The sequence below is a fragment of the Octodon degus genome, unplaced genomic scaffold (genome assembly GCF_000260255.1).
Source record: "Octodon degus isolate 3935 unplaced genomic scaffold, OctDeg1.0 scaffold00032, whole genome shotgun sequence".
Lineage (NCBI taxonomy): Eukaryota > Metazoa > Chordata > Mammalia > Rodentia > Octodontidae > Octodon > Octodon degus.
In genome coordinates this window covers 13,873,041-13,886,604 of record NW_004524608.1, presented here as the reverse complement: position 1 = coordinate 13,886,604, position 13,564 = coordinate 13,873,041, and the positions used below count along the sequence as shown (strand labels likewise).

Here is a 13,564-nt window from a genome sequence, read left to right as displayed (position 1 = left end):
TATTCTGGTCTTGAACTCACTACGTAGTCCATGCTAGCCTTGAATTTATGGCAATCCTCCTGGCTCAGTCTCCTGAGTGCTGAGATTACAGGTGAGTACCACTTTTCCAGGCTCTAAAACTGTCTGTACTTAGAATATATATTCTCAAATATACTAATTAATAACATTTTATTTCCTTTTTTTCTTTTGAGACAAGGTCTTGATCTGTTGCCTAGGCCGGCTGTAAACTTCCATACTCTTGCCTCAGCTTCCCAAGTAGATGTAATTATAGGTATGTATCACTACACCAAGGAAGTCATGAAAGACTTTGGTGATCAGACTGAGATTTCTATACCCACCTATGGTTCTCCCTAAAGGCCTGGGTATTAATGCAAATAATTCTCTAGTAATGTTATGTATTTCATTATTTTTATAAAAGTAAAATCTAGATGAAACAAATATTAAGCATGTGCATAAAAGAGTAGAAGTGTAATATAATGAAGTGTGAATCTATGTTGGAGAGATAACCAATAGAAAGGGGTGTAGCTCAGAAGTACAGCTTGTGCTTAGCATGTTTGAGGCCCTGGATTCAATACCCAGCATCAGGTCCTCTCTCCCAACCCCTAAAAAAACAAAAACAAAAGCAGTTTTCTGGGTTTAAAAGGTATACTTGTGGTGGCTATTAACAGTAACAAGAGGTTTACACAGCGTCCCCTTTCAGAACCCATTTATACAAAGTAGACATTACTGTTAAGACATATATGAGTAAGGGATGGAGCATGTCTTTTTGCTTGTTTCATGGGAATAAAAAAAAAAGTACCTCAAAACATTTTTAAGTTACAGTAATTAACATGACAGAATTTTGTTTCTGGGAAATGAGATAGCTCAGTGGTCTAAGTGTCTGCCTGGAAAGTGCAAGGACCTGAGTTTGATCTCCATTACCACATGCTGTGCCACCTCCAGAACCCCAGGTGTGCTGTGCAGGCCCAGAAACTGGGCATGGTGGTACACACTTATAATACCAGCACTGGGGAGGCCAAGACAGGAGGATCACTACAAGTCCAAACTGTGTAGTGAAACCCTGTATCAAATTTACAAAAAAAAGAAATTTGTTTCTATATGTGTTTCATTTTAATAGGTAAAACAAGTGCTGGACAATAATAAAGGGAGCTGTAATTGTGACACAGTTTGAAACAAACATAAGTGACACAAAACAATTTGGAGATGGTCATTATTATCAATCAAAACTATATACAGGTATTATGCAATACTTTGTATTTCTGATTTGATTTTTCCTGTTTAAAGAACTCTAAGAACTACATAAAACCTGTATAATGACATAAAACATATACAATATACATAAAATTTACATACAAGTAAAAGCACACATTTATACATATATTTGCTAAATATGTTTAGATTATAGTCATTTTGAGAAAACCTATTTTGTCATATAGTCAATGTTGATAAACATATAGTTTTCATTTTTTGGAAAATAAAAACTCTGTCATCTAAACTAACCTTTATTCGTTTCTCGGCCTCCAATAATTTAGCATTTGCCGCTTCTTCTTTCTTTTTCTTTTTAGCCTGTGCATGCAAAACAGGTCTCAAAGTCATGCAACAACACCACTAAAATTTGGAAATAATCTGACTTGAAATGCAGCTACATGCTTCACAACATACAAAACAATATGTAACATATATGTAGACAATTACATATTTCCTCCAGTTAACATACTTAAAACGCAGATTTTGTTTCTTATTTATAGGTTAACATTAGAATATGTGAAAAATTCTTACACTTATCAAAATATGAAAGATTTTTCTTCACAAAATGCTAACAATCTGAAATATTGTTTGCTAATCTATCTTAAAACCATCATAGACAAAATGACTTTGTCGTTTATTATATTTTTATAACTTCAAATAAAATTAAAAAGGCACATAATTATTTGACAATTCTTTTAGTACTTGAAATTTTAGATAAATTTATTATTTTGCTAGAAACATTAAGTGAAACATTGAATTTGACTTTACCTATCTTTGTATATTGTGGTTAAGGTCAAACATTTCTTCTTCTTCATAGAAGGAAAACTTGTGTCTTTCATGAAGCATGTTTTGACTATCGTGAACATGCTCTCAAATGTGAGTTTCACAATTTTTAATTCATTAAATATCTATTGATAGAATTACTATGTTGTAGTTTACATCAATTTACTTGAAGATAAAAGTATTTTGATTTGGGAATTTAAAAATTAAAGTGAAACGTGTAAAGGAATATATGTGTATTTCTAGAAGGAAAAAAGATACAATAGAAACCTCTGCTATCTTGAGCCCTCAGTAGATTAAATGCTCTATAAAGTAGCAGTTTTCTGAATAGCTTTGAGGTTATACTAATTTTAAACATTAAAAGTTTACTTTTACTATTTCAGATGGAAATAATAATAATAATAATAATAATAATACACTAACCATAATTTGAGTTTTTCTTGACTCAGGGCAATTATTTTGAACGCTGGTTATCATACTGCATAGCTTGATAGAGTAATGTCTTCGGGCTATTAAGGTGTTGAAAACTGCTTGCTATTCAACTAAAAGATTAAAAGCTTTTGCTAAGCTTTGGAGTTCTTGTATATGCTAGCTGAAGTTCTTCTGTAGTTTTTCCTGCTGTCATTGGCTATTACTTTTGCTGTTGCCATTATAGGTCTTCTCTATTGCTTGTCTAGTCAGCTTATAGGGAAAAGGTATGCTAGAAACCACACTAACAAAATTGCTGTATCTTAATTAAAATTTAATTTTACTTTACAATGTTTATTTTTATAAACTTTATTTCAAAATTAAAAACATCTGATAGTACATAATAACTTTTCAGAAATTAAAGAACATTTTTAAAACTGTTTATTGGTATATTTTTAAGTCTACATAATGATCATATTCATTATAGGGAATTTGTTCCTGTACAAGATATAGCTTGATTCCCCACCCCCATAACTATACTCTTCCAAAGAAAATGGAAAGAGAAAAAAAAATGATGAGAAAAGAAGGAAAAACTGGAAATAATGCTTTTATAAATACGGAGGGGAAGAGAGGATGAAGAACAAGAGCTGTAACTCATGAACTTTGTGACACTACACTGGCTGCTGGAGTCCTTCCTTCCTCTCTCCTTCCCTTCTGTTCCCACCCCCTCTTTCTTTTCTTCCTGCCTTTTCTTTTTCTTTTTTTCTGTTTTTTATTGCTAGGATCAAATGAGTTTGATGAATAAGATTCGGAGAAGGTCTTACTGTATGATTGCGTTTAAAGAGAATTTCTGGTAAACATATCAAGTTGTGGGGGTGAGACGACATGAAGGCAAAGAATTTTATTTTACAGCCAATGAAAGATATGACTATATTATTTTAATTATAATTTAATTATATTAAATTTAGTAACTTTACCTCTAGAATTTGCTGTGCTCGAAGTTCTTTTTCCATTCTTATTTGCTGTATTCTCTTAATTTTTTCCTGTAAGAACAATTATGATAACTTGAGATTATAAAACTGTATACCTAAGTAAAAGATATTTATCTGGAATCAAATAATTTAAGATACAAACACTAAAGGCTTTCCAGTTTAGATATGAACAGTTACTTATAATAAAATTACATAATTTTCATGTCTTAAATTCAGATGATTTTATACAATTTCTCATAACTTATAAAATACAAATGGTAAATATCTAGAAATCAAGTAAGTCAAGTAGATTAAACTTCTATCTCCTAAGAAGTTTTATAAACATTTGTAATTACAAATAGTACTTAATTATAAACAAATATAGAAAAGATAAGTAGGAAGAACAGTATCTTTGGTGTCAGAAAAGATAGTTTCAGGTTACTGTCAATTATTGAATGACTTTGAGCAAATAATAACTACTGTTCTATAGAACTGGATGAAATACATTGCCGTAATTATATAAAATGCTTTAAAAAGCAAAATATAGTATCACAATTATGATAGATGTCATTAGTAATAATTTCCTTTCTAAAATTTGTGTTAAATATCATAATACAATATTGCTTTCACTACAAAAAGTTCACCTAAAAATAATCTTTAGTATTGATCAATTTGTCCATTCTCCAAAAATTTTTATACAAATTCAACACAATCTCAATTAAAATACCACTAGAATATCTCACAGATCTAGAAAAAATATTCCTCAAATTCATCTGGAGCCAGAAGAGACCGAGAAAAACAAAAGTACACAGGCAACAAAGGACAGGTAGGAGGCATCACAATACTTGACTTGAAATTATAATACAAAGAACTACAAAGCTGCTGTGGTAAAATAAGTATAGTACTGGCAAAAAACCAGACATGAGGATCAATGAAACAGATTACAAGATGAAGATACAATTACAAACACATCCAGCCACCTTATCTTTGACAAAGAGAACAAACATGTTCACTGGAAGAAAGACAGCCTTTTTAATAAATGGTGCTAGAAAAACTGGTTTTTCACACCTGAAAGCTAAAGTTAGACCCATGCCTATCATCATACACTAAATTAAAGTGAAAATGCATCAAAGATTTAAATTTTAAAACAAACACTAAATCTACTGGAAGAGAAAGCAGGTAGGAAACTTGAAGACATAGGGATAGGCACAGAGTTCTTAAATGAAAACCAAACTGCACGGGAAATACTTCAAATAATCAACAACTGGGATCTCATCTTCTTTAAAAGTTTCTGCACATCAAAAGAAATCACTAACAAGAGTAAAAAAGAAAACTCATAGATTTGGAAAAATTACAGTTGGCCATCCCTCAGACAAAGGACTTATAAAGAATTAAATATAATCAAGCCCCCAAAATTCAAAGACCCAATGCAAAAATGGGCATATGAGATAAATACACTTCACAAATGAAGAGATGCAGGGGGCCTGCCCTCTAGCTCAGTTCTTTAAGGGGCTGCTTCAACAAAGCAGTCAGGCTCAGGTTGCTGTGGTTCGATCCCCAGGACTCAAACCTGCCCTGAAGGCATTCTGAGCCAGCACCACCCCCCCAAAAAAAATCCTTCTGCCATAAACAATGAAGAGATGCAGATGTCAAATAAATATATGAAAAAATGATCAACATCATTGGTCATTTGAAAAAATGCAAATTAAATTTCACCTCAGAAAGAATGGTTATCATCAAGAAGTCAACCAATAACAAATGCTGGAGGTACTGTGGGGAAAAAAGGAACCCTTCTCCATTGTTGGTGGGAGTGTAAGCGGGAATAACCACTATGAAAAATCAGTGTATAGATTCTTCAAAAAACTAGGATTAGAGGTCCCATTTGACCCAGGTATTCCTCTCCTGGGTATATTTCCAGAAGAATTGAGAACATAATATCACAGTGATATATATGTACCCATGTTTATAGCAGTGTAATTTGTCATGGCTAAATCTTGAAAACAACCCAAATATCCATGAACTGAGGAATGGATGAAACAGATGTGGTATTTTCATACAATGGAGTATTACTCAGCTATAAAAAAGACAAACCTGAGGCTTTTATAGGGAAATGGATGCAATGAGAGATCATCCTCATAAGTGAAATAAATCAGACCTCATGTGGATATATCATATCGTCTCCCTAGTGTAAGAACCTAAAAGAACAAATAAAATCTGAAAAGGAAAATAGATATAGTGAAAGGGAAAGAAACTATTCAAAAGGAAGGAACAATTGGGATGAGGGAAATGAGAAAAGAAAGAAAGAAGTGAAGAAGAAATATATAGGTACATACATAGGATAGCTTGGATAATGGTACTGCTGATTTCTGCTGGTCCATTGAAAGAAATATGTTAACTTTTTTTCCTCTCCTTTTTAATTTTTTCTAATTTTTTGATAAATTTCATATGCTTATATCTGGTAATCTGAAAAACTACTTTTAAGACAATATGCAATATAACAACCATTGTTGAATTCCTATTATTTTGCTTAGTGAAATTTTATCATTTCTAATATTTTTGAAGTATTTTATTCTATTTAAAATTTTTTAAAAATTAAAGTGGATTAATTTTAATTTAACAATCTATGAAATTATTTACATGTTATAATTGGTATACCCAATGTTTAAATTTAATGAACTGGTAGTAGGTTATGTTTTATAATTTAGTGATCATCTAAATTTTGGCAAGAATTTACATTTTAAATATTAACTCATATTCAATAAGCACATTGCTGAAAGTACATTGCTGATAATATTATTGCTAAGTTCCTTTTCAAAGTCCCGAATTATCATTGATGAGAATACATCTTTTTAAAATATATTTGGTACAGGGTCTCACTATGCAGCTCAGACTGGTAGTGATTCTCCTGTTTTATGTTTAGCCTCCCCAGCGCTGGGATTACAGGTGTGCGCCTCCATGCCAGGTCTCAGTGGCTGGCTCCACATGCCTGGGGTGGGGCCAGCATGGCATGGGGTTCTGAGGATCAAGTCCAGGTAATTGTGCTTGTCAGGCAGGCGCTTAGATAGCTGAGCTATCTCTCTGGCTCAAGGCGGGGGGAAGGTCATTATAGCAGGGCACAAGCATGTGATCTTGGCAGTTTGCTGAAATAGGAGGATAAAATGTTCAATGCTAGCCTATCATCAGCAATTTAGTGAAAGTCTGTCTCAAAATAAAAAATAAAAAAATAGCTGGGTATGGTGGTGCATGTCTGTAATTCCAGCATTTGGGAGGCTTAGATAAGAGAATTCCTGCGACTTCAAGGCTGGCCTGGGTACATATAGTGAGTTCAAGACCAGCCTAAACTCTGTAGCATTACCCTGTCTCACAAACTTAAAAAAAAAATAAATTTTAAAAACGGCAAAAATGTGACATAGTAGCACAGTGCAAAGCACTGGGTTCAATCCCTGATACTTCAAGAGAAAAGAAAAGAAAAAAAGAGAGACAGAAATGTGCATGTAACACAGTCACTGTAATACAGAATTGGGCCATACTTTTCTATACTTTGATTCATTTTGCAGGAATTTTCAGATAGTGTGCTCAGATTAGCCTCAGAATAGAGTCTCCACAGTATCTAAGACAGTCTATTTATATTAATGCTATTTAAAACTTAAGAACCCAACTTTTTTAAATGAGCAGCAAATACCATATTTAGGCTGTAGCCGTGGACTTTAGGATCAGAAAGCTGAATGTAAAGTACTAATGAAAAAGGCTTGCCAGATAGCTCTGCAGATTATAGAGCCTGCCTAGGCAGAGTCAGGGGCCAGGGGTTTGATTCCCAGGCTGCCCTGCCTGGCCCTGCCCCCAGGGCCTGTGGAGGCAGTGATTGAGACTGGGCATGGTGGCGTGCACCCATAATCCCTTTCGAGAGGGTGAAAACAGGAGAATCACTAGCAGTCCCATCTACGAACTAATGGGATCTGATGGCCTTTAACCATTATCAAATAGGATAAACCATGAAAAGTATAACACAAATAGTAGTGTCTTTTGTTTAAAATGAGATGTAACCTTGATATATATATATATATATATATATATATATATATATATATATATATATATATATATATATATATATATTTACCAGTAAACATATTTTAACAAATATATTCTGTAGTCTACCTACTTTAAGTCAGGTTTACAATGTTTGAAAGGCACAATAAAAGTTCATGTTTACAACTAACAATTATTTTAAAAGAACATGCAATACAGTTTGACATTTTATATACATTCTAAAAAAACTAAGTGTTTGGTGTCAGGTACTGACACTACATTCATGATCTCAATTATTCTTCAGATATGGTAGTTACCTTCCTTTATTATGGAGGAAAAAAAGACTTCATTTCATCTAAGGCCACAAAATTTTTTTAAGTAACAGTGTGCGCATTTAACTCTAGGCTGCCTGTCTACAAACTCTGAATTCTAAATTCCAACTCTGTGTTAACTGTCTTGGTTACATTGTTTCATCAGTACTGGAAGAAACCCTAAGATAAATCATGCAAAATACAAAACAAGCTATTATTATAATAAATACTGTTCGCTATTTAGAATTTTTCAAACCATAGAACTTTCCCACTATTTCCCTTTTGCTTTAATGTTTTGTGAATATGTGAATATGGGAGAGTAGTTTACACATATCTAATCTTAAATGAATCAGAATATTTTTTCATTTAACATTGTACTAATAATCTAAAAATTACTTCACTTACTCAAACTTAATTCTGAAAATCACTGAAGAATGATATTGTAGATACAAGATATGACTCTTGGATATGCTAAAATAGTGCTTTCATCATTTCTTTGGCAATAGCAATTTTTAAGCAACTCTGAAAGCATTCAAAAGTGAGAAGAAAACCTTATTCTGTATAATTTGAATCTGATTTTACTAGTATCTGTGTTTCAGAATACTTGTTCATTAGATTCTAAATGCTCAAGCAATATCTTTCATTTAATGGTATGTTAATTTTAATATATTCAGGATATCAGATTGCAAAATCTACTAGCAAATTGAAATGTTTATACACTGTACACCCAAAGTTTTAAAGAATTCAATACCAAGTAGAAAATCTGTATAAACAAAAAAAAATTCTCCCAAAACTTTTGCTTTGATTTTTTGCAGTGCTAGAGATTAAATTCAAGGTCTTGCACATGCCAAGTAAGTTTTGGGAGAGACTTGATTAAAAGCTAGGTGAAATCTAATAGAAGATGCCAACTTTTAAAATAAGATGCATAACATTAATGTGAAATATATTTAAAAAAACAAAATCAGAATAATGTACATAATTCAATAAATCTTCAAAATTAGGCTCACATTTTAAACATGAGTTTAATGCATAAACATACCTGTTGTTTCATAATCTTTATCTGTTCCTTTTGCTTCCGTTTTTCCTCAGCAGCCATTATAGCTATGATGAAAAACAAAAGCCTAGATTATCACCATGTAAGCAATGAACTGGGGAAGCCTCTTTTGACTTTTCCAACGCTCATTTCTCAAGTATACCCTTTACATCACCTACCTTGTTGTTTTTTTGCTTCTTTGGCAACCCGAGCCTGTTCCTGCTTTTGTAGTTTTCTTAAAAGCTTTATTTGTGCTGCTTGCCTGGCTATTTCTGAAAAACACAAAAATTCAATGAATTTTTACATACAAATTTTACATAATGGCCAATTTTACATAATGGCCAATCGACAACAACAGTAACTGAAATTAGTACTGTATCATCATGAGAAATATAATGTTTAACAAAGCTGCCTATGGTTAGACAGACACCAAATAGGACAATAAGGGTAGAGGATAAAATCATATTCATTTCCCCCCAGAAAGTGCCAAAATTATTTCATGAAATACGATCACATATAAATCTACGTATTTTTCTTCAATTTAATCAGAGGCTCATTTAACTACATTTGCTACATTTCAAAAATTCCACACTCAAGGAAAATAGCTGCTAATATGTAAGATAGCAATTTAGTTTTAACCTTAAAACAAACTTATATAAAAGAAAAGATCCTAAAATAAAACAGAGTCCTATTCCAAACTTTTATATTTCAATTAGCCATCCTAATGCTTAAATCCCTTTTCTCATTTATGAGGAAGAGGGACTCAGTTTCATAAAATAAAAATAATGTATCATGTCAATGAATTTTAAGGACAATATAGTTCTTATCATTTCCAAGGACAAATGTCTGAACCTGTGGGTAGGAAGACATAATTAATGGCCCCAATCCTTCATTCCTCCCTCGGTTCCTGTCATTTGCAATATAACTGCAGCAACTCCTATCAAGGGGTAGAATACATTTTGTTTCTCACGACTGTGAATTCAACCATATGACCCATGGCAAGAGAATGTGAACAGCTTTAATGAAAGCAGAGCTTGAAAGCAAACCTGAGTTCTACATTTGGGTTATGTTCCTGGAAACATGAAACCACACATGTGAGCAAAACTAGCCAAGGTCAGCAAAGCCAACCTGCTGTCTCCAGGGGAGTGATTAATGCTTAACGTTCTATGCAGCTGAGGTTGGTGGTATTTGGCATTACTTTGCAAAAGATATAATGGATAAAGAAGCCATGTAATGCCATTTCTTTCTTGCAGGCTAACTTAATCTGAATACTTCCAACTACAAGTGGTATATGATAATATTATTAAAATTACTTTAGAAAACATTACTTCATAGGGCTGGCCAGATAACTCAGCAGACCAAAGCACCTGCTTTGGCAGAGTGTAAAAGCTGTGGCTGGATCCCTGGTGTGCCGTGCTGAGATGGGGATTGACATTGGTCATGGTGGTGCATGCCTGTAATCCCAGCATTTGGGAGGCTGAAAACAGGAGATTAATACGAGTCTGATTTACATAGTGAGACCCTGTACACCCTGTAGACCCTGTCCTAAATTCATAAAAAAGAAAACATTACTTAATAGTAGGTATAATTTAGAAAACATTACTTTGTAGCTGATGGGGATTACAAAGAACCTATAAACTATATTCATTGGTGTTATGGTTTGTGTCTAGATGCCCCCACCCCCAGTGCTTCATGTCCTTTTGTGGGTATCTCTAAAGTTTGTGATTGGTTTATTGTCTAGTGCTGGATTGGGGGTGTGAGTGCTACACCTGCCCTAGGGCAAGTAGCCTAAACAAGAAAAAGAGGTTAGTTCTTCCTTTTTGCTTGCTTTTGTATCTTCCACTGCCATGCAAAGTTGCCCCTTTGCCATACCACACTGTCTTGGAGCCTACTGATTCTGGACTAAAAACTCCACAAATTGTGAGCTATATAAACCTTTCCTTCCTTAATTTTGGGCATCAGATATTTTGTCTTAGCAAAGAGAGAAAACTAACAAGACAATTGGTAATGAATATTTGTAACACCTGAATCATTTGAGTTCTAACTTTTTTTTTACCATTTATATAATGGAAAGCACTATTGTGTTAAATTTACATGTTCTTCTTTAATCTTCACAACTACTTTATAAAATAAGCAACATTATGTTCAGCTTATAAATAAAATAACTTGGGCTCATTGAAGTTAAAAACACAGCCAGGATATAAATGCAAGCCTTTCTGCCCTATGGTATTACCTCTAAAAATCTCTAAGCAATATTTGAATGCTTTGAGATCTTAGCTAGGTATTTAATTCTAAGTTTTCATAATAAATGAAGTTAAGAAGTTACAAAGGATTTAATTTATTTAGTAAACTGGAAGGTTTTTTTTTTTCCAATTTACAATACCAATTTAATTTTAAACAATGAATTGTGAATATTTGAATTTTCAGCATATTTACGTGCATTATGTAATTAGAAACCCAATATGTATTGTTTAGCTGACTACATTTGATTTACTAGAATTTTACTAGTTAATCTTCTCAACTTGAAAAGGTAATGTATGTAAAGTGAGTATCCAAAATTATAATAGTATTATGAGTGTAAATAGGATTACATGTAGCTTTTCATTTAAAATTTTATAATCTCCATAAAATTTTTGGGTTACTTCAATTACTCTTTCACAGTAGACTTGGAGTGGAGTTGTAATATGCAATGTCTTATACATCTGTCAATACATTGTGCTTTTTATTAGCATTGATCAATTACTTGCTTCTCTGCATGTGAATTATTTCTCAATTTATTTTCCCTCAGTAAATGTCAAGCAGTACAAATTGTTTCAATAAATAAAATTTTGTGTAAATTACATTTTTATTTATATAGGTTAGTTAATATTTAAAGTACAATGTGAAGAAACTCATTTACAAAACATTTATTATGTAAAAAAGCATTTATTAAACTAATTTTGCAATATAAAAAATTTCTCAACTTAGCCTTATAAGTTTGAAATTTCATAAATCCAGCTTTTATGAAATACAATATGCCTGACTATAGTATCTATTAGAATAGGACCGAAAAAAGGCCTCTGAGAAACAATACTCTCACAGAAATTACATATAAGTATATATGTATATATAAATATATGTGATAATTTTTATTTTTATTTTTTAATTTCATTTTATTTTTTTAATGCATTCACATATTTTTGTTTCAAACCAAATTTGTAGGACGGTTTCAATAATTAACACATTGCATACATTCTTCCTAGTGGTTATATGCTGTACAAGATGTGGAAACGATATCTTATTTAAAAACACTTAGAACAAATCCCTCTGTTCATTAAGAGAATGTAGCTATATATCTATCCTAACCATTTTGAATACACAGATACAAAATGGACATTCATCTTTGGACACTTCTTTATTTACTTCCAATATTTGAATATTATAGGTGTGTCAAGTCAGCAAAATGTTCTAAAAGAGTCTAGCAGTCCATAACAGGACTGGGTCTTCCGCTTCACTGGCTATGTCAGAAATTGTTGACCTGAGTCCACTACAGCTCAACATAACAACACGACTTTACTTCTCATACTTCGTTTTTATACCTTTCTGCTGGATGGTTAAGACCAAGATAAAGCAAGACCTATGCAACAAGAGTTGTAGTTTCTGGATCTCAAAAGGTCAGTGAAATCCCCTCAGGATTTATCCTGAATTCCTGTACCTCAGATTGTAGATCCTTTGTCAGTGTCAGCCATGTGGATGAGTCACGGCCATTGCTTGGTCAATGTGCTCTCTGTGAAAGCCTGAGAGAATGTTTTCTCTCCATGTGACTCTATTAGGCACACTGTACATCATTGATCACTTTTTGCTTTGGACCCATAATCTCCTTGATCAGAAAATTTGGGACACTACCTACTTACATGGCGTTACAGTACAAGTTCTCATATGTCCTGAGTCTTAATTGACCTTGGAAGGCTAGGGCCAAAATGTTGGCTTTCCTTATGGCCCTCCTTTTTCTCTAATTTTGGTCTACAAACTTAGATTGTTAACTTTCCAGAAGAAAAGCTTATTGTTATTACCATACAATCGAGGCTGTTAAGCTAACTTCACTATCTATCTGAATATCAAACATTTTAGGCATAATAAGGAACAGGTATTCTTCATCAAGTACTGATACGTTGAAATTTAAGTCCCTACAGAATATGATGAAAAAACATTTAAAAATTATAATATATTTTAAAAATAGGCAAAAAGAATTATATAATTCTGTTTACACATAAGTTCAGAAATCTAACCACACACAACCTTGAACAAGGACAATCCCACAACATACGTTTTCCTGTCTCCTGCCATCATTCACCACCCCTTTCTTTTTGAACAATCATTTATCCAAGAGACAGCAAAGCATCAACTGGCATGTCATGACAAGCAGCCTGTATTCAAAAGACAGGCATTTCACGCATGAATCTACTATTACAAATTGCCATCTTCAGTGAAGTTGCTTAGTTCACAGGTGTCAGTATATACAGTTAGTCAGGGTGAGAATCTTTCAAATTAACTACTAGATTAAAAAATCTTTTGAAGATTCTCAGGATCATAGCATTGTCCATCTTCTACATATAACTGTATGGCTTGTCACTGTCATGTTTTAGCTCTTCTCCCTTTTCTCTCTTAATTAGTCCTCAAGATCTTGGTTTCCTTTTACTTGTATTATACCTTTCTATTTGTATTTCTTCTTTTGAGTTCTTATACTAGGGAAACTACACTATATTTACACATGTGTGTCTGGTTTATTTCACTTATGAGTATAT

General features: G+C 32.8%; 1 protein-coding gene across 1 annotated transcript in view; it reads right to left on the bottom strand.

The window, feature by feature from the left end:
• Positions 1 to 13,564, bottom strand: part of Baz2b (bromodomain adjacent to zinc finger domain 2B) — a 338,801-nt gene that overhangs the window by 85,071 nt on the left and 240,166 nt on the right. Inside the window, exons 14-17 of the mRNA XM_023713794.1 lie at positions 8,960 to 9,052; positions 8,787 to 8,848; positions 3,414 to 3,479; positions 1,501 to 1,566 (exon numbers count right to left, since the gene is read on the bottom strand). Coding sequence (XP_023569562.1) covers positions 1,501 to 1,566; positions 3,414 to 3,479; positions 8,787 to 8,848; positions 8,960 to 9,052 — 287 coding nt within the window. The remainder of the gene's footprint in view (positions 1 to 1,500; positions 1,567 to 3,413; positions 3,480 to 8,786; positions 8,849 to 8,959; positions 9,053 to 13,564) is intronic.